At 41.2% G+C, this 21,625-nt stretch overlaps 1 protein-coding gene across 9 annotated transcripts in view; it reads right to left on the reverse strand.

The window, feature by feature from the left end:
- Positions 1–21,625, reverse strand: part of CELF4 (CUGBP Elav-like family member 4) — a 694,539-nt gene that overhangs the window by 21,826 nt on the left and 651,088 nt on the right. For all 9 annotated transcript variants that reach the window (XM_088054586.1, XM_088054584.1, XM_088054582.1 and 6 more), the window contains one exon: positions 2,193–2,359. In XM_088054586.1, coding sequence (XP_087910712.1) covers positions 2,232–2,359 — 128 coding nt within the window. In that variant the 3' untranslated portion in view covers positions 2,193–2,231. The remainder of the gene's footprint in view (positions 1–2,192; positions 2,360–21,625) is intronic.

Genomic DNA, 21,625 nt, shown 5'->3' on the forward strand with positions numbered 1-21,625 from the left:
GGTGTGAGAATGCAAGAGAGCAATACCTCTGAGGTACATTTTGGTAGGGTCTCTGAACAAGGTTCTCTAAGCCAAGGATGGAAGTGATCTGGTGGTAAAAACAGTATGATTTTTCTGGACAGCAGAGTACTAAAGCCAAAGTAAAAGTCAGGAAGGCTAAAGGGCTTCCTATCTAGAGGCAACACTTCAAGACTGTTCTGCTTAGTAGAAGCATAGGAAAGGAAAAAAATTCTCTAAGAGAGACATATGGAATTAAATTACCATTTTGCCTGCTGATTCCTTTTTATATAAGTTACTGGGGGAAAAAATACCCAAGCAACAAGTCTTAGTCCTACTAGTGAGTAATCTTTTTGTAGGAAACAAGCTGAGACCTCAGAGCACTTCATGATGAACCACGACAAAGAAAACCACCGTAGACTCATACTGGTGAATCTCGAACAACACGGATATCCACAGCCCTGCATCTTACACCTCCATGAGAAACAAGCATACCCTCAGTGAGCACGGCTGCGCTGAGACAGAAAGCCTGGTGCCTAACTAGGGAGACCTTTGTGTCCCTTGATCCCTTTGCAGGTGTGACAGAAAACCTCCCTGGCAAAGGCCGCCCCTGCTTTAACACAATTGCATGCATGCACCCCCAGCTCTCCCCCAGCAAAGCCTGCAGAAAAAAAGCCAGTGTGATGAAGCAAAAAGCATTTGGATATGGCAACATGTTTTGGTTTCAAGCTTCCAAGAGGCCTTTTCATAAGCAAGGAAAAGAAAAGAGGTTTTTGAAGGGGGAAAATGCATTGACAGTTATCTTCATATAGTCACATATAAAGGAGATTCTAAGCTATAGAGGCTGTTTCCTGCATATGCACCTTAATATGTTTACTGAAAGGTTTCTTAATCTCCTTTATGCTGTCTTCAATGCAGCACCTCTCTTAAAGAAATTTTGATCCCAGTCCTGAATTCTCACTGGAAAGGATACTGCTCTGAAGACTGGAAAAATAGATTTTTTTAAGGTAATTGGCATCGCAGTGAAAAATTAAAACACTCTGGTTTTTTTGGGAAAGTTGAAGATAGGAATTTCCTGCCTGTCTTAGATGAACCAAAAGAGGCCTGAATAAAAATCACAGAATCTTAGACATTACTGCTGAAATGACATAGGAAGGTCACCTAACCAATCTCTTTATCACTAATTCAGGAGTACAAATTGCTTAGGGCCTCCCTAGGGGCTGAGTTTATTGGGGAATCTCTGGCGTGGAACAGTTTTAACAAAAGGGAGACTTCCTGTCTCTGTAAACAAACACATAGGGGTTTATATTTCTGTTTCTCAAAAAATGAAAGAGCCAGACAGTGGTAGAAAATATTTCCATTTTTGGAAACATCTTAATTTTTGTTATTGGTGATAGGTTGGGATTCCAGTGAAACAAGCTGTGGCTTATAATCTTTGGTGTTGTTACATGTATTAGAAGTTCCCTTGGGACATCCAGCTGGTTTCTTTCCAGCAATACATGGCACATGAGTCTAAAAATGAGAACCCAGGTCCTTACTTCAGCTAAGCTTCCTTGGCTTTGGTTGGGTTTTATCTACACACAGGAGTTTAAAACAACTGACCAAGAAGTGAACATGGATCCTTCTCTTAATTTCTTGGGTTTGTGGAGAAATAAGTCAGGGGTTATTTGGTTTTCAGAGAGACATATTTACATTAAGTTATTATGCTGAGATGGAATTGGATACAGACTGTACTGCATGGAGAATGAAGAATGCTTTGAAACGTTTGCAACACAGAGCTATTGAGACAGACACTGTCCCAGTCCAGTCACCTGGGATTAAACTGCAGCCCAGTCCCACCTCTTAACTGCAGATTTTCTTCAAGCACCAGAAATGCTCTCTTTCACTGAACAAGGGGAATCAGGACAGCTGCTGACTCTCCTCTAGTGACCAGAAACACATTCTAGAGATGCAGGATGCCCCTGGGATGAAAAAGTTGTCTTATCCCTCAGTAAGCATCCTTCCACCTCTTGTTCTAGAGAGACACACACACAAACATTTCCTAGTTTATGCGTGGGTGCGAGTCTGAGCAGAGTGGCTCTAGCCAGAGTCAAAAAGGCAGAAGATAGAGAGTCACAGAGCTGAATCTCCTTGAAAGTCTACAACACAGAGAGACGCTACAGGTGTAGCTGACACCCCCTTCCCCATGCAGTTACCTGTGCTAGTGCTTTGTATCCAGTGGTTCCCACAACCCTTCAGTAGGGACGATTAGCATCCTTTGGCCTCTTCAGCTGCACCTTCAGCCTCTTCATGCCAATCTGGAATCCATTCATGGCCTGGATAGCAGCTTGGGCACTGGCAGGATTGTCAAAACTCACAAAACCTGTCAAAACATGAGGCAAGGCAGGGGACTTAATGAGCTGAAGGGTGCCAAGGCACGTACATGCAACGACCACTGAGAATGAACATGGGGAAGGGGGTGAGGGCACTGAGAGGGGGGAAGTGAGCAGGTAAGAGGGTGGGCAGGTGGGCAGGAGAGTGAGGAGAGGATGGTTGCCAATGTGGGACAAAAGATAGGAGGGATTGTTACAGATTAGTGTCCCAGGACACAGTGCCAAGTCTGAGTGCCAGTCTGAGCACTAAACTATGGAGAGCACAGGGATCCAAATGTTGCCACAAGATTTGGGTCACCTTTGAGCTGGGAGTCAGCAGACGTAATGCATGGTCTCAAGGCAGTCTGTCTTCCTCTATCTCGCTCCATTGTGACTGGGGTAAACCTCTAGACCTTCCTTTACTTGCCAGTGTAACCTTTTCTTTGCCTTCCAGTACTAATGGTGAGGGGAACCTGACACACCTACTGCTGCTTCCTTATTATGGCAATATAAATAAAATGTGAATTTAATAAATTCTTCATTACCATATTAATCAGCATGAATGATTTGATTGTTGGCCAGCCAAGCAATATAAAGACCTTTAATCACTGGCAATTTCTGGAAACTCCATGTTACTCTGCAGTTGAGAGATGAACACAAGTGTTTTCCTAACATGGTTTCCCTATGGAATTTCATACTTTGCCAGCAAACCTCCCAATCAATCACTGAGTACATCCAGCACTAGAAACAACTACAGTGACTGAATATTGTATCTGTGGGTCACCTAAGACATTCTTTGTCTTGATTTGCTAACAGTCTAATAAAATAATACAGGTCAGCTGCACAGGATGAAATGCATCCAATGCATTCAGCTTTGGGGAGAGCTTTTGGTGTGGCTTTACTGTTTGGGGTTTTTTTTTCTCCTTGGTTTTTGTTGGTTTCTTTTTTCCTTTTTTCCTATTTTAAATTTTGGGGTTTTTTTTTAACTATTCTACATCCCAAAAAAGGCCTCATTTTCCCAGACTGTATATGGCTGTAGCTGGAGGGACCATGGATCTGAGGTATTACGGAGGCAGGGGGCCATCACATTGTACAAGCATTGCCTCTGCTACTTTTGCCAGGAACGTCCCTGTGTGCCAACAACATTTCTGAGCACAAACCTTGGGTGAGACTAGCCTGGACCAGCCTTCTCTCCAGACAAAGCCATCTGTTTACCCACCCCTGCAAGGATCTGGCAGCACAAATCAATCCTAGGAGCCTGGTGTTGCTCAACAGACAGACTGAAATGAAGAGATAGGTTTTTGCAAGCCCCTTAAAAAGCTAATGCTGAGTGTTTGCTGCCAGGTATACACCTGCTCCTGACAGCAGCTAAAGCCTGGCTTAGAGCCCTGGGCTGTGCTGTGGATCCATTCAGCAGCCCCTCCTCCCTGGTCTAGTTCCTCCTTGGAAGAGAGTCCCACAGGTGACATAGGGTGTATTGAATCTGAAAAAGACACAGAGCTGTGCATGCAGAGGGTTCTCACTCCTGCTGTAAACTGTGCTCCCTGATCTTGGCTAATAACATAACTTCATGTCAGGTCATGCACCTATGGTCTTAGTCTCTCAAAGGCAACAGGTTTACTGAGTCTAGCACATGGGGTTTTAAAAGGGAGTAAATATGGAATATTTACTATGGAAATAAAGAGAGAACATTCTTTGTCCTCCCCTCTTGAAGCCAAGGCTCCAGGTAAACTGGCTATCCACACAATTTTCCTGCCAACTCCCTGGGTGAGGAGGTACCAACTCTGCAGCTCTGAAGGTGAACAGACAAAAAGTACTCTCAAGCCCCACAGCAATCATTAATTTCTAGGGAGAAAACTGGAGAGTTTTATTTATTTAGAGCTGCAGTTTTATTCAATAGTGATGGATCTGTTCTTGCCATCACTTTTTAGGCAGTACGTGCCTGGTGATGTTACTGGTTTATACTTGACTACTTGAATAATCTATCAACAAAGTCCTATGATTCACTCTCAGCAAAGGAATAAACTAAACATTTCCTGATTTCACCCAAGCACATTCAGACTTAAAATACTTCTGGAAACTACCTTAGGGATGCCTTACTTGAGCTTCAACCTTAAATATATTGTCTATATACCTCATATCCTTGAATATACGATATAGTGAAACCTATTTATTTTTAAAAGTCACATCTGGTTTGGTGATATTCCTGGCCAAGACATATTAGTTTTATTTAGTTACATCTAAAGCAGTAGACTATTCCAGGGAAGTTCAGAGAAACTGGAAGCTGATAATCTGTAGTGCTGAGGTTTTTTTTGACTCGTGTTTAACATCAAACAATTCCTGAACAAAGTCTGAGTTTTAGCACAGGAGACAGGCTGTGTTCAGTGGTTAACTTGGACATGTCCATGATGTTTTGGAGAGAATTTAATAATTTGGGTGTCGGCCATTTTGTGCCAGCTGTCCCCAGTGCTAGGGAGAAGTGCCAGGTATATTTACTGATATACACACAGCAATCCAATATCAAAGCTGAGTTGGCTGCAGCTGGATGGTTGCTTAACACACGTCTTTAGAGATCATACCTTGCCTGGGAACTTCGATTTCTACTCTTGCAAGAGGTCCTTTTGGGATGTCTCTCCTACTGACTACATGTGCACATCTAGATTGTGCCTGCACCTTCATCCATTTGTGAACAAGTCACCTTAGGACCCTACAGTAATCAGTCAGTGGAGGTCCAGCCAATGCAGTCATAGGAGTGAAGGGCAGGATTTCTCACTTTTACCAGGACACCCTTAGCTGTACTCAAATGAATCAGTGGTCAGGGAGCAGTGCTGGCTGCAGTGAAGGCAGGCACCCAGCTTAAATCAAGGAACCTCCACTCTGGGATCTGGTTCCATAGTTAGGAGTGGTACAACAAGGTAAAATGTTAACTGTCTAGTGTCTGGGTGGGTCACTCCCCAAAGTGATGTTAACTGCTGCCCACTATGACAAAAGATTATTATTTCTCTACTTTTTCCAAGCCTAGACCTTTGAGAGATGATAAGCCCTTGCACTGGGGTGCTAATATAGTTGTACCTCTGCAAGAACCTTGCTGTGAGATAAGCTCACAAAGCTCTAGCAGTTTTTATCATCACTTTGCGTTTGAGATGGAATTCTGAGCCCATTTCCTCATTCTGTGTGAAGCTGTAAATAATACAGCATTTTAACAAATGGGACTAATAAGAGAGATCAGAAGTGCATTTGCTCACTATATTTCATTTAGACCAGATAATGAAGCTGGGAGTTGTATTCTGATCCTGATACTAGTTGCCTACAGATTTGGACAAGATTTTTTTCTCCTTAGCTGTTCTGGTATTCACTGATGAAATATAAAAATCTCCTCTGGCTGGATGCTGAGGATAGAGGAACTGGGATTCAAGAGCTGGGGAAATAGACGGGCAAATGCCAATAACTGTGTATTTTCTTTGTGATCGTATTCTAGTGACAGAGCAGCTAATTACTCTAGCTTCATTTCACTGCTTTAGTTTTCAGGGGCCTTGATGTGCTCAGAAGTTGCTGGTGCATTCAAGTCTCCCCCTTTCCTGTTATTTATGTGTAGCTGTGTTTCATATTGTTGAAAGTATTTGGATGAACTCCAAAGAGAAGAAAAGCTATGGCTTATCCTGAGATTTGAGACTTTACAGTGGATAAGGGATAGGCAGATAGGCAAGCATGTTGGGCTAACAACAACATATTCCTTTCTCTTCTCAGGTCAAATACCCACTGGCAGATTTGACTTTTTTTTGCTGTTACATGCAGTACTGGCAGTTAACCATCTTTTTTTCTCCTCATCTGCGTCAGCAGGACTCATGGTACTATGACAGATTTGAACATGTATGACTAGGAACACAATGTATGTACTGGGAAAATAATTTAAATACTCAGTTCCTAAATGGCTTTAGTATTTAAGAGCATGGGCTCAAAACGTGATGGCAGCATTACAGTTGCTATTTGTGTTTTGAACACCACCCCTGCATTGTCATCTACATGCTTGAAGGACAAAAGAGAAAGGGAGAGGTTAAAAAGCTTGAAGCTCTTTCTGTGCATCAGTTAATTAATAATCAGAGAAATATATGTTCTGGTCTGAAGACAGTTGGTAGGAGGACAGCATTTAGTGATAAATCTACTTTATGGGGAGGGGGGTGATATCAGTGGGTTTTTTCTTTTTTCCTTTTTTCCCCCCCAGGGATTATGTAAAAACGCTGTTCTAATAAATGATTTATCAAAAGCGGCAGAGAATGGTGAAAGCTGCTAGGACAGCAGCAGAGGGCATCTAATCTATCTGATTCTCCACAGCATCTTCCAGGAAAGGTACTGTTGTTGGAGCCCACTACTTCTGGCCTGCTCTTTTCCTACAGGACTGTATTAACTATTAAGCAGAAACTGGGATACAATTTTGGAATTGCTTTATTTTCTCCCCCTTTCTTCCTGAGAATGTTCTCATGGTGTGATGAGGGGAGGGAGCTTTGTGCCTTTCTCATTACATGATCACCAGTGTCTTTATGTAACAGATATTACCTAAGGGCTGTTTTTCTGTTTTAATCAGACAGGATGACAAAGAAGGGAATTCACAATCTATGTCAGAGTACATCTGAAGACTGTTTTGTAAATGTAAACTTTTTGTTTATGGTCTGTGCTTTCTCTGCATGTCCATGAATTAGTTTGTGCACTAAAAGCAGTCCTGAATGAGCACAGTTATGTTTCCACGGATCCTTAATGGGCCCTTCTGAGTTTTCTGTTTTGCTTTGCATCCAGCAAAGAGAATTAGTGGCTAATGTGCAAAACAACCTCTTGATCTGCTACCAGGTTGGAATAACATGTTGTCTCTCTTGGGAAGAAGCTTTCCTCTGGATGGAGCCCAGTGAATAGGCACTATGCTGAACTTCCCTTAAATCAGGAGTCAAGACCATGAATGAGGTCCAAATGCAAGATTTTCATCCAGACTGCTGAACTGGGGGGCAGGTTTCCTTCAGGCAATGGAAAGGAAAAGAGGGACCTCAAAGAAATGAATATTAAACTTGTCTTAAAACTAAGAATATTTTTATCTGTGTTCCAGATAATTGCTGCCATCTCAGAGATACACTTTGCAAGAGGTTGCAACAGAAACACGTAGAAATTGCTGCTTATTAGCTCTTTTTAGGCCAGACTTTTTTTACTAGTTCTGGCCATCAGAACTAGTTTTGTCTGACTGCCATGAAGTATCTTCCCTGGTATTTCTTGTTCCTTCACTTATGAAAATCACCAGCTAAGGAGAGCATATCTGAACTTTTTTCTTTTGGCATTCAACCCGTGTTCATTTTACTAGAGGGAAATAAGAGTAACAGAAGAGCAAGGACCTGCTGCTCAGCCTCTGGGAGAGAAAGAGATGAAATGCCATGAGCATGGCCTGGGCACTAGCAAGGGGAAGTCCCGGCCTCTTGATTCCCTTGTGTCCGAAGTGCTTCCACCCAGGCTGTAAGAAGGGAGCTTGGCCATACTAGAACCACAGAATGATAGAATATCCTGAGCTGGAAGGGATCCACAAAGATCATTGAGGCCAACTCCTGGCCTACACAGGACATCCCCAGGAGTCACACCACGTATCTGAGAGTACTAAAATGGAGGGACCTGCAGAAAGTACTGGTAATTGGTTAGACCAGAGACCTTGCTCTCCTGTCCTTCCTCTAAGAATCCGAGTCAGTAATTAAGGAATTAGTTATTGATACAATTGGTTATGAATATAACTGTCCCCTCAGCTCATGGGTTCCTTTCTTTTGTTACCAGTGAAAGGTAAGATCTAGGGAGGCATTTTTATCTGTGAAAGCAGCAGTAAGGTGCTCACATCAAAGCAGTCTTCCTGTGGGAAGGGTGGTGTTCAGTAGCTCCTGTCCTTCTCCCCACATCAGGACCTGCCCACCTACTCAGGCCTTCCCTGCTACCTCAGTCTATTTAATTCCTATAACTGCTCAGTTTCTTTTTCTCCGTGTTTATTAGTCTTATCAGAGAATGGAGGTTTTCCTTTAATTGCTTTGCAAGGTCTTTACCTTGCTGTGTTCTTTACACAATGTACTAGCTGTTGCCTCGCAATTTTTTAGTGCTGTAAAGAATTTCAGGATACAATCTGTATGTAAGTAGCTCTATAATGTATGTGTGCATTGGAAGGTATTGTATTGTAAGGTGATTTATGGGTACTGGAATACTCAATAAAGTAGTGTGTCTGCAGAGCAAGGGCATAGCACTTCAGCTGTTTTCCAGTGTCTAATAGGGTTGGATGACTTTTTGGGTTATTTAACCTTCCACTGCTGTTTAATCATGTCCAAGAGAGATCTGTCTACACGGCTATCCGTCCCATCCATCCATCCATTTATTTTTTTAATGTATGAACAGTCAGTAACTGACGACTGTGCTAAACAACTAGTATTAAATATTTCCCATCTGTGGGATGAGATAATTGGAAACTCAGAATATCCGAAGAATTGGCTCAGAAATCTGCTGAACCATTAATGTTCATTTTAGAAATTTATGGAATATTAGAAAACCTTCAAAATGTTCCAGGAAAAGGAAAAAAAAAATCTAATATTAAATTTTAAGGGTATAAACTAGGTGACCTGATAAACTTAGTTAAACTTCCATAAGTGTCAGAAAAATTACGAAAATTTTGATATGACATAATATGGCAAAGAATTTAAAGTACACAATTAGTACCATTCACCATGGTTTCATGGAATATTGCATCTATCAAATGAAACTGATTGCATGAAATTGCAAGTTTGGTGAATAAAATAAGTTATCATAAAGTGTATTTAAACTTTATTTCAGTGTTTCAGGCAGCACTTCTTCACAGAAAATGAAATCAGCCCAGAAATGAGACCACCAGAAAATTTGTCAGTTGTGACAAACAAAATTGCATAGATTCTAGTAGTCTCCTTCAGCGGTGCGCTGAAATCTCTGTGCTATTTAATTCTCTGGCATTACTTGGAAGACATTTGAGGTAATTACTGGTAAAATTGGCCAATCATACAACAATGGTGAAATAATGACAGAAGTAAGTGACCTGGGTCACTGTGTAGGCTGGACACAGTTAAAGGGTGTTAATTTAAATCAAATCAAATGCAAAATTAAGTATCTGCAGGAAAAAGCAAGTGGGTCACTCCTATAAAGAGGAAATCCTCATTAGAAATCAGTGCTTCTTAAGAAGAAGATGGGTGTCATAGTAACAGACAAATATATGAGCTCTTAGGACTGTGTTGAAATTCTCAAAGTCCCAAGATTTAGTACAGTTTTAGGATGAAGTTAGCCTCTGCTGAATATTCTCTAAAAATAGCAAGGTAGTGTTATCTCTTAGTATGGCTCAGGAAAGGTCCTTACTGGAATTCTGCATTTAGTTCTAGTGATTGCTCTACAAAACAAATAAATTTTAATACTTATTCAGAAGTAGAAGAGTAATTCTAGGTCTGAAAGAGTAATGAGAGTGGCCAGAGTTTACTGAAGAGAAGGTTAAACATACTTCTGGCCACAGCCTATAAATAATATCTACTAAAACATGGGGTTCTTTTAGAATAGGGGGGGAAAGTAGATTTTTGCCGATTTCTTCTAGCTGGAAGCAAGCATTTGTCAAATTTAAAATGGAAATAAGACACCAAGCCTGCATATTATAAATGCTGAAGGTAATTAACTATTTTGGAAAACATTTTGTTTAGCAATAGAGGTGGAGCACCTATCACATGAAACCTTGATTAAGAGATTGTCTAAAAGGGATGCTATGACTCAAACAGAAGGTTTTAACCTGTCACATGAGCTGAGGCACCTGGCATATGTTATTTCAGACTTCAGTCCAAAGGATCAGATCTCTTCTGGTACTGCGTATCAGCCTGTCTGTGGTTCATTTTCCGTTTCAGATATTTAGAGAATCAGTTCTTGCCTACTAATCTGGGATGGATTGAGGTAACAGTCATGATACAGGTGACAATTGATGTTAATGCCTTATAATAAATGGCCCCAAAGCGTGGGCTACAGACCACTGAGAGGGCTGAGTGGTACTCGTTCTTCATCTTGCTTCCAGCTGAGAGAAACTGAACAGATGGGAAGGGGAGATTAAATGAAGAGTGAAAGTAGATGGCATGATTAACTTTCTCTAAAGGTCAGAACACCCAGTGCAGAAGGTAGCTTGAAATACACAAGTATCTTCCTTATGTTGCCTTCCTGTCCTCCTGTGCATGAAACTACCTCTCCACTTTGCAATAGTGTGAACAGGAGTGTGCAGAGAAGCTTTGTGCATTGTCTGTTGGATGGCCTCCAGATGGAGAAATATCCAGTTAGAAGAAGCAATGTCTTCTCTGAAAGCAGAGGGCTATAGATGCTGACCCTGATTATGGCCAATAAGACCAAGAAGACTCCACCTAAGAGTCTTCTCTTTCATAATCTGTATGGTGTTTGATTGTTTTTCATAGGAAAACTGTTGTCATGACTCATGTTGAAAGCACAAGGGTAAGATGACTCTAGATTTGACTAGAATTTTGACAATTTAAACTACTGATGGTCAGATCTGATATGAGAGTTCAAACTCAAAGAAGGGAAATTTAGATTATATATATGAAAGAAATTCTTTACTGTGAGAGGAATGGCACAACCTGGCACAGGTTGTCCAGAGAAGCTGTGGATGCCATATACCTGGAAGTGTTCAAGGTTAGGTTGGATGGAGCTGGGAGCAACCTGGTCTAATGGAAGGTGCCCCTGCCCATGGCAGGGGACTGGAATTAAATGCTCTTTAAGGTCCCTTCCAACCCCAGCAATTCTGTGATTCTGTGATCCAAAGGTTTGGCTCATATATACATCTGGGCACATGATCAGGACTAATTTTTTTAAGAAGATAAAAGGGAGTAAAAATTTCAAATAGAAAACCACAACAGATCTCTCATCTTAAGAGTGGAGTAAAGATTGAAACTTCTCTTTTTCCTGTAAACAGAGGTTTTCTAAAGGATGAGCAATTGCTTGTCTGATGCTAGAGACTGTGATTCTACCCATTCTTATAAGCAGGAGTTGAAGCCATCCAATGGATTTATTGAAGAAGTGAAGGATTGAGACTTCAGCCATTTTCTGGAGCCCATGAATCAGATGCTGGACCATTATACATACATGTCTGCTGTGAACAAAAAGCACTGTGGTTCTTCTATAAGAAACATAATGTTCCAGCCCAGGTGATGATGATGATTTTCCTTTCAAGGAACAAACAGCCAGTGATGTATCACCCATAGATGAGTAAATAGTATTTGTCCTCTTTTTGAACGATGAGTATGACTGAAGCTATTTCCTAAATGCTCTCAGAAATGGATGGAATTCTTGACTTGTTTTCTGAGCCTTCCTTGAGAACATCTGATGTCATCATGTGCCAGTGTAAGGTTTATGGGGGAAAGCACATGGTTGAAAAAGCAGGTGAACTTTTGAGGATACACGTTCTTCTCCAGTGTGAAACTGGAAATAAAGGATGAGTATAATGTAGGTTTTACACAAGTTCTAAGAGACACAGATGCTCAGTTAAGGAGGCACTGAGATTTTTACTGAATCAAAATGAAGGCTATTTTTACATTTGTTTTGTTGAAGTTTCCAATATAAACCAGATGAAAATAATTATTGAAGCTCCCACCAGCCTTGTCACAATCCATTTCTCATCTAAATCTATTTTCTTTGTTCTCCAATTCTCTCTTGGATCCAGATTCATTTGTGACTTTTTGATAAAGAAGCCATGTATGAACAAGGCAACTGCTGAAATCACCAGCCATCCTTCCTGGTCTATAAGAGACAGGCATCATAAAAAGTGACCTTCTTCTTGAAAATATTTCATAGTGGGTAAGGTGAGGAAATTCCTTCCCTGGCTAATCAAGAAAAAGAATCCAAAAACCATAAACCAAAACATCCAAACAAACCAGGAAATCCTGACAGTAAGTTGTGCTGTGAACTGTACTAGTCACTAAATTTTAGCAGTTCATTCATGTCCTAGGGAGCCTCTGAAATACATCAGTTTTTGGGGCAGCAATGAACAGAATCTTCTCATCTTGCTCTTGCTGGCCATTACTTAGACGGACAACTACCCACCCCTTCCCTGCTGGTTGCTGGACACCTGATACCTCATTATGGGTACAAACCATGGGGACAGCCCAACAGAGACAGAAAGGCCTGAAGCTTCTCCTGTGCAGTAGTCTGGAAGTTTCTGTTCAGAAGCCAGAAGTGGTGGTGAACAGTTTTTGGCCATGATTTTTGAAGGAATATTTTACTCTCTATGGAGGCGACTGTGTGAAAAGCAGCTAACCAAACTGAAAGTGAACTCAACAGGAAAACAAACCTCCTCATATGCAATGAGTCATTGGGAAAGGAAGGGAAAAGAGAAAATCTCTCAATATCTAGACCAGGAGGTTGTGAACTGGCACTGAGCTATCTGGGTAGCAAGAGGAGAAAATAAAGAGTTGTACATGTTCATGGAAGATAATGTTTCCAGATTCAACCAGCTTTAGAATTTATGGTACTTCTGCTGTCATGGTAAGACCATCGTGTTTTCAACTACCCACAAAGGACAGGAAAATGATTGGCTTCTTTTTCCAAAAACAACAATGGGAAAGAAAAAACATCCTATTATAGCAGAGATGCTGATAGATTCCTGTGGATCTGCCAGCAGAATGTTCACCATTGGTGGCTTTAAAGGCCTGAATCTTGGAGATCTCAGTGAAGAGCAGTCTGCGGTTCCTCAAGAGTTACATTCAGCCTGCGGGACCTGAATCATAACACAGATTTACTAAATCCTGACCTAGTACTGGCTCTGGGGCCTCTGCCCAACAATCACCTGATCCACCTTTGGGTAGAAAACTGGAAAATAAGATTGTGTTTTAATTACTGATATAAGAGGAGTAGAAATATATCTTGAAAACATGGTTTTGAAAATATCTTTGAAAAGAAAAATTAAAGACCTGAAAAAGCCATGATATATATCGATAGTTTGTAGAGGGATCTTAATTTGAAGAAATGGGCTAAAAATATGAGCCACCTCTCCTCCCACCAAAAAAAAAGTGTCTTTTGCATTAAATTCAAAAACCCAGTAGCAAAAATTCTCTCATTAGAATTGAAAAAAAAATCTTGCAAAACAATAATCCTTCTGAAACCTGTTCAGCTGTGTCAGAAGATTCACAAAGACCTGGGTAAAAGCTTTATGATTTCTGAAGACCCTTCTAGAGAAGAATTTAAAGGATCTGAAGAGACCTATCTTTAGAAGAATCACTTAATTTCACCTTTAAATGGTCAGAACACAATCAGATTTTTAGGTCATGCTGTCCAAAAGGACGAAAATCTGTTTCCTGTCTGAGTTCATGGACCATCTAGACAATGCTCTTAACCATATGAATTCTGGGAAGTTCTGGGAAGAGCAGGAAGTTGGGCTCTGTGATATTTGTGGGTCCCTTCCCTTGAGATGATTCATAGGGATGCATAGTGGGAGAATGAGAGACAGGGAACATAAATTGAAACAGCAGAAATTCAGAGTGAATACAAGGAAAAGCTCTTAACCTTGAAGGCCAGCAAGCATTGGAGCAGGTTGCTAAAATTCAAACAATTGTTCAGCAATTTTCATTGCTGTCAATAACTTGTGTCTGGAAGTTTTTGTATTTGTTATTGAATAAATGTATGTAGTAGATGTAGTACATGTATAATGTAAATACCTATGCATATCTTTTGTTATATATATTATATAAATAGTTATATATGTGTGATATGACAGATCAACACTGGAGAGAGCACAGCTGATGCCAAATTGGTTTTGGGGATTTGATATCCATGAAACCAGAAATGGTTATGAATGATACACCTGTTTTTATGGGGATCTGCATGTTGTTACCCTGATGACAGCTTTTGAATCCATCAATATATACTATTTGAAGATGCTAATCTTATGTGGGGATTTTTTGATTTAGTTTTACTTACTTGAAAAGGGAAGATATCACATGCAACCATAAATTGAAACAACGATAAGGTTGCAAAATTAAGTACTCAATTTAGAAATGCAAGAAATTATGTTACCTATAAAATTTTAATTCTGTATTGCTTTGTATATGCATAAAGACATTGCTTCTAACCACACATTTCTGTATTTTTCTCTTTCATGACTTCCTTATTTTAATTACTGTCGAGAATGAATAACATAACAGGGCAAGGAAAATGGCAATGTATCAGACTTGTTATTGTAAGTGTTGGAATTTAGACAGTAAATATGGCAGGGAAATGATGGTTCTGTGGTTGTACAACCAGATATTACCTTGGAAAACTGGAATTTGTCCCTATTTCTGCCATGACATCCCAGTTATGCTAAGTATATTGTATATCACAGAATTCCTTTAGTAAGACCTCTAGGCTGTTTTTTCACTATTAAATAAAACAGAGCAGGTTCTGAGTGCCAATGGTACACCACAGATTGAATCTATGTCACTAAACTCTCTCAAAAGTGGGTGTTCCTGTCCCTTGTCATTACTGAGCCATGCCCAAGGAAGTTCCAGCTGTGGCTTAATTGTCATGGACCACCCAAATTGAGATAATAGCACACACATGTTAAAAATATATGTAAAATTGTGGCAGAGTGTTTTTTGCAGATGTGTGAAGCCTCTTTAGTTTTCAGTGAAGATGAGGATTTATTGAGTTTTCCTCTTATCTTGGTGCATGACCTAGGATTTCACTGTCAGAAAGGCTGCTGCCTGTACCTGCATCTGAAGCAGACAGAAACAGAGCATGCTCTGCATTATGCTAAATTGTTAGACAAAACAGGCAAACAGACTGATCAGGCTTGTGGAAACACAGATTAGGAATCAAATATCAATAAACTGTTTTGGATATTTCTCTGCCTCATCATCCCCTTGTTGAAATGAGGACACCGTGAGCACCAGCAAAATGCCATTTACTTAGCTCTGTGAACCTCTCAAATGCTTTGCTGGGAAGGGCTTTAGTAAAACAGATGAGGAAATAAAATAAATTCATATTCATGGCAGAGTTTGAACATCGTGTAAAAGAAGGCTTAGGGCCAAGCATGAGGATGTGAGGATCTATTGAACAGCTGCTCAACAACTAACTAGGCAACAGATTTCAAAATGGTGAAGAACAGACCTGTGCAGTGGATGAGTCACAATGGGTAGCTTTAAAGATGTTGAAGATAGGTGTATGGGGGGATGGATGGCTGCATGGACTGACAGAGACTCATCCATTCTGCAGCTTGAATTTTCCTTGCATCACAGATCTTGGGAGAACAAAAAATAAACCCAGATACCATGGGTAGACAAAATGCTCTAGCAGGTCTGCAGTCCCACAAGAATAGGATGTGTTGAGTCTGCACTCTGCAAATCCATCACTTTGAGTTCAGAAATGGGCCTGCCCATTGGAGGGGTCATTATTGTGGCTTCTGAACAGAAACTTCTGACTGGAATAAAAGTGGCACTAAACTCCTCCTCTGGTGTTAACTCTTAACTCTGGTTATTTCTATTAGTCAGATAGTGACCATTTCCCTTTTGAATGTTAATAAAGGAGTAGCCACAATGAACCAGTAATGAGTTCCTCCATCTAATTATCCCAGAAGAAAGAACATTTAAAATTATAGGGTAAGTGTGCTTGTGAGTAGGTATGTGGACACATGTTCATAACTTTAAAAAAAAAAATCTGGGCAGACTTTATCACTTGTGGGGAGAGATGGATAGAATAGTGATAGACACATGGACACCCAGATAAATAGAAGATAGATTCTGCTAACATATTCTTGTCTAATAAATTCTTGAGCTACAAAAGAAAGCAGAAGTCCCTGTGTACAATGTATAGATTTTCTTTAATGTGAGTTATTGGGAAAAGGCAGAGCTGTCCCTTTAACTGGAGAGCTGCAAACAGCTGTTCCCTATGCATACATGCTTGCTTGGTCTGAAAGTTTTGGTAAGTCAGTGCATAACTGACAGTTAGATTTATCTCCCCAATAAGCAATCAACATTATAATAAAGGAAAAATGCTTTCAGTGCACCTTTGAGAGTGCATCAGAAATTAATCTAAACATCAAATTAATTATAGTTTGTAAATGAATAGTGGCTCACAGCCCTAATACTTCTCCCGCTCCTCCTCCTCCCCCTAAAGCCTCCCCCTACCAACTGCAATGACTGGAGGTGCTGTACAGCGAGTTTGATGAACAGCTCTTTCTCTTTCTTACTCATACAACTCTTTCCTTATCAGCTGGAAGAGTTCCATCCTCAGTCTGCAGACCTGAAATCTCAGAGCCTGGCTGCTTTGGAATACTCAAGCAAATATTAAACTTCTATGTCTCCTTCCCCTTCTCTGAGAGTTCAAAGCATCTCTCTGGGGGTATCCTCGTCCCCTGGGATTAAGCTGAGCTGGAGATACCTTATGAATCCCTCCTTGGCTCTCTGGCTGTGCCAGAGCCACAACAAACCAGTGCTGGTCTGAACTGAGACATACCAGGGGTCAGACATGCTTGATGTGCCTGGAAAATCTGTTCTGTCCCAACTCTGGCACTCAAATGAGTGGCTTCTTCCATTGCTCCTTGAGCTTTCTAGGCTGTAGCCATGTGGGAATGACAAACAGATTTTCCAAGGCCCTGAAACAGAATGTATTGTCACTAGATCATGTAAAATAAAGGACAGAGCCCAGTTCTAGGGGCTACAGGGAGAAATAATCAAGTACAAATTTCCTTAGGAAATTTGAAATCAGGTTCACAGTAAAAAGAAAAAAAAGAAAATGAAGCTTAATCATAGTACTGATAACAGCAACAAACAGGTGCCTGCCTCAAGTCCTTTCTAATAATGCATCTATTTTGTGAGAATTTTCTGTTTGCTGAAAGAGGAATCAGAAAGGAAACCCCTATAAAACCTTTGATCTGATAAATAACTATCCTCATCCATGAATCCTAAGGAACTGTGCAAAAGAGTCAGTGTACTGCTCCAAAAAGGGGAACCCAACCCTAACAGCTAGGTTGACCCATGATCACCCATATGGTGATCTGGAATTTCTTTCCTTTAAAACACCTTATTTCTGCACCTGCTCATTTCCCTGGATGAACCCAAGGAGAGTAGTTGCCTTTTTTTCCAAATATTTTTTTATTAAATGAGAAACTGCCATATCTGGCAGGGCATATTGGAGGCACATTGTCAGCAGGTGTTGAACAATATTTTCCTAATGTACCTCAGGGTCCCTTGTTCCACTCCTATGTCTTGTGGAGTGCTGCCAATGCACTTTAGACCTAATATGCGATGCCCCTGGTCCCAGGGCCCTGTACAGCTTTGCAGTGTCCTATTCTCCTGACACATCTTTCTTCTTTCTATTTCAGCTTCCAGATTGAAACTCTGTAGATCATCATGACCTGCCTGCTGCCTTGCATCTCCCACTCCACCTTTTTTGTCACCACACTGCAGCATTTAACTGCCACAGCATGTTTTTAATAACAGGATACAAGCTCTACCCATCCCTCAGCCCTTCTCCCGAGCTTCACCCCCTCCTGTGTTCAGTTCTCATTCCTCACTGCTTTTCTCACTTTTAATCTCTCTCCTTTGTCTCCCCAGTTTCTTTTCATAAGCTAGGAGGAGTTTAGTAGGGAATAGGATTATTTAACAGCAAACTTAATTAACTATTATGACCCTCATCAAGTGACGCTATTTTGTCTATTTTGGCATCTTCAGAGAAGACTGGATGTTTTTCCAAATGAGGTGGCCCATTAACAACTTTCAAATGCACTCCCTGCAGGAATCTGGAATGAAACTCAATGTTCATGTAGTACTAGGAGTCAAACAAGATATTTCCTGTAGGACATATAAACCTATGCTCCTAAGAAGCCCTTGCAGTTTGTAATCTAGAATACTCCTTGTTTTGTTTAATGTGGGACATTTCAAAAAGCGGGGGGGGAGACATTTTGCCAACATGAAGGTGCATCTGGAATGTGAAGAAAAGGAGAAAAACATATAGCACTTGTGGTAGCTTATACCTGGGGTGCCAGGGTATGTCAAGTTGAGTGGAGGGAAACCACAGTGTCTCTGGAAATAAGACAGGTTGTTTACACAGCCTTCTGGAGTCACTGTCCCATGGGCAGAAACTGAAGCTGCTACACCAATGGTGTGAAGAACAGGCACATGCCAAGGAGACATGGAGGGGACAAAGCAGGGACATGGAGCAGAATTGGCCTGACAGTGTCTGCTGCTCAAAGGTGTGCAAAAAGTTGGCAGATGCAGGTGTTTTTGCTCTCAGAGAGAGGTGACTGGAGCAAACCAAGTGATCCAGTAAAGCAATTCCTCCAGCTTTAATTTATCTACATCTTATCTGACACTTTGGGATAACCATTTGACCTCTGCTTCTGCATCCATGTTCTCCTTTCTCTAATTTCTGACATGCCTTCCTAATTAATAGTGTCCAAACCTGTCTTGCTTGCTCTCTTCTCTGTTAAAACATTTTTCTACAGTATGTCTGTCTCTGTATTTCACTAACTTAATGTCTTCAAGTGCTTTCTTTAAATGTGTTTTATGGGACACCAGTGAGTGTTCCTGGGCTGTGTTGTAGTGTTACCCTATGACAGAGGTAGAGTTAGCCATGTGTGGGCAGGGTGAAAAGTTGCCCTTCTCACATTGCCTACTTGCCTTAGCAGCCTTAATAGCGTTGTTTTACTGCAGTTCTCTTTTAGCTTTGTACACAAACTGTTCACATTTAAACTATCTACATAACTGAGAGGGGAATTATCACCAGAACCATTGAGACCAGCACAAAGATGTAATCCACATCCTCTGACATTTGGCACACCTACACACGGAATAACTCGCACACATGTAGTGGGAATGTGAGAGACCCAGTGCAAATCCTGCCTTGCACAGATACAAGGGTTCCCACAGATGTTGACATTCAGGCTGTGGCACACTTTACCTCCATGCAAGTCTTCCTAGACCAGCCCACTCTGAGAATGGGAGTCACTGTCTTCAGGGAGTGTCCAACTAAGTGTAATTTCTCTGAGTGAGATGAGTCCTGCTGTGGCCCTGCCATTTCAGTGGGAATTGACAGCATGGCCCAGCTGGAGAAACATGCTGGCTGCAAAAGGGGTGTGTGAGCAGAGACTACAGGGGTCAGCTGGGCATTGAGTGGAGAACCAGTGAGAGAGGAGAGAGAAGGGCAGAATGGTGAAGAGCTGTGACGGTGAAATCACTGAGTCTGAATACAAGAATGGGGACAGGGCAGTGCCTGAGGAGAGGCCCGAGGGGATGCAGATATGGTCGGTGGTGGAGGCTCAGGTTATGGGGATACACAGGGTGTTGGTGAATGGGAAGGTCAAGGATGGTCTACATTTGGCTGTGTAACAGCTGCATTAGGACAGGATGGGAGAAAAAAAAAGCCAGAGGTTTGAAAAATTGCGAGGGAAAATGAGGGATTTGGGTCTAGCCTGGATGTGTGTGGCAGAAGAGGTCAGGCAAAGAAGCCTCACAGACTAAATGACATTTTTCAGTGAGAAGTCAGGGCTGTTTCTTAGGCAGTCTTACACGGTAGAGCAGGCAGTCCTGCTAGGGAAAACAACAGACATACTCTAAACTTTCACAATTTATATCTGGTATTGGTGTTTACTGTAGCTGGCATTCCTCACTGTTCCTTTTCAGCCAAGAGGCCGTGGCCTCTAAATTGGGAACAGCAAAGGCTTGCTGACCACACAATGGTTTCTCTAGCATGTAGAGGTGCTTAGTGGTTCTCTGCAGGCTCATGGACTCCAGAAACCAGGAGAAAGGTTTGATCCTGATCTCATTTTCTTCCAAACACTCCTGTGGCTGCCCCAACAGTATCCTGACAACAGTGGCAAAAAGAGATAAATTTGTGTTCAAAATGTAGGCAAAAATTCAGATCCAAATAACAAGGAAAAAAAAAAAATCATAAAATGGTTTGGGCTGGGAGGCACCTTTGAGTTCATCAAGTTCCAGCTACCCTTACCCTGTGCAGGGACACCTTCCACCATTATAGGTGGCCAACCTAGTCCAGTTTTCTCCCAGCTTCATTCAACCTGACACTGGACACTTCCAGGGACGGGACATCCACAACTTCTCTGGCCAGCCTGTCCCAGAACCCCACCACCCTCACAGTCAAAAATATTTTCTTAATTATCTCCCCTCTTTCACTTCAAAGCCATTCCCCCTTGTCCCATCTGTACATGATTTTATAAAAAGCCCATCTCAGCTGTCCTGCAGCCTCTTTAAATACTGGACGGTGATGTAAGGTTTTCCTGGAGCCTTCTCCAGGCTGAACAACCCCAATTCTCTCAGCCCATCTTCTTAGGAATGGTGATCCAGCCCCCTGATCATCCTTGTGGGCCTCCTCAATTCTATTTTGACATGCTGCTCTACCGACTTGTTCAGCTTGTGCCAGCTGTTTACAGATTGTTCAATAGTGAGACAAAGGCATCAAATAAAGTTTTTTCTGTTCCCGTGGAAAAAAACATGGTGACATTTTTCTCCATAGAATTTTTAAAGTTTGTCTAAAGCAGGACTTCTTGACAATTTCTCGACAACCTGGGGCTAAACTCTGTTACAGCAATTTATTTGGGATCTGCTTAGCAGATATATTTTAAAAGGTCATATAATAGTGGAATATCTTTCTGGGGCCAGACAGAATTGTCCCCCCAGGCTAGCAGTTGGAGAGCTCTAGCTGCACTAAAAAAAAGTGAAATAGAATGCAAATGCTGTGTTCTTACATGTTGAGTTTTGGGAAATGTTTAAGCAGCAAAGAAGGAATTTTCTTACTTTCAAAGTTAATAAAATCCCTTCTTTTCCTTTAGGAAAAAGTAATTTATTTTTTTATTTAAATTTATTTCCTCAACAAAAAAAACCTCAACCAGTTTCAGTAGACTTAGCAAAACAAATTAAAAGCCTGATTTCCTCTAATACCATTTACATTTTTACATTGCTTTAAATCTGAAGGTCAGGAGGGTGGGAGGTTTTGAAAAGCAGCGAAATCTAACTGTGATAGTTAGCTACCTGTGCTTCTGTTATTTCTATCCTCCTGGAGGTGGTGGATGTAGAAGCATAGTCAACATATTTTTCTGAGACCAGCAGTCACAGCAGGCACCCAGCTCTATGCAAAACTGGCTGAAGCCCAGAGACAACTGGGACTTGACGCCTGGGACCTCAGAGTGAGTGGACCTGGGTATTTGGGTCTCAGAAGCTGATATAAGACAACTAAGATCCTAAGAAATCTCTAATTCCTTGTTTTGCTTGTCTGTGTGCTTG

The sequence above is a fragment of the Pseudopodoces humilis genome, chromosome 4 (assembly GCF_049639895.1).
Source record: "Pseudopodoces humilis isolate 2021_Gansu_Grassland_sample_001 chromosome 4, ASM4963989v1, whole genome shotgun sequence".
NCBI lineage: Eukaryota > Metazoa > Chordata > Aves > Passeriformes > Paridae > Pseudopodoces > Pseudopodoces humilis.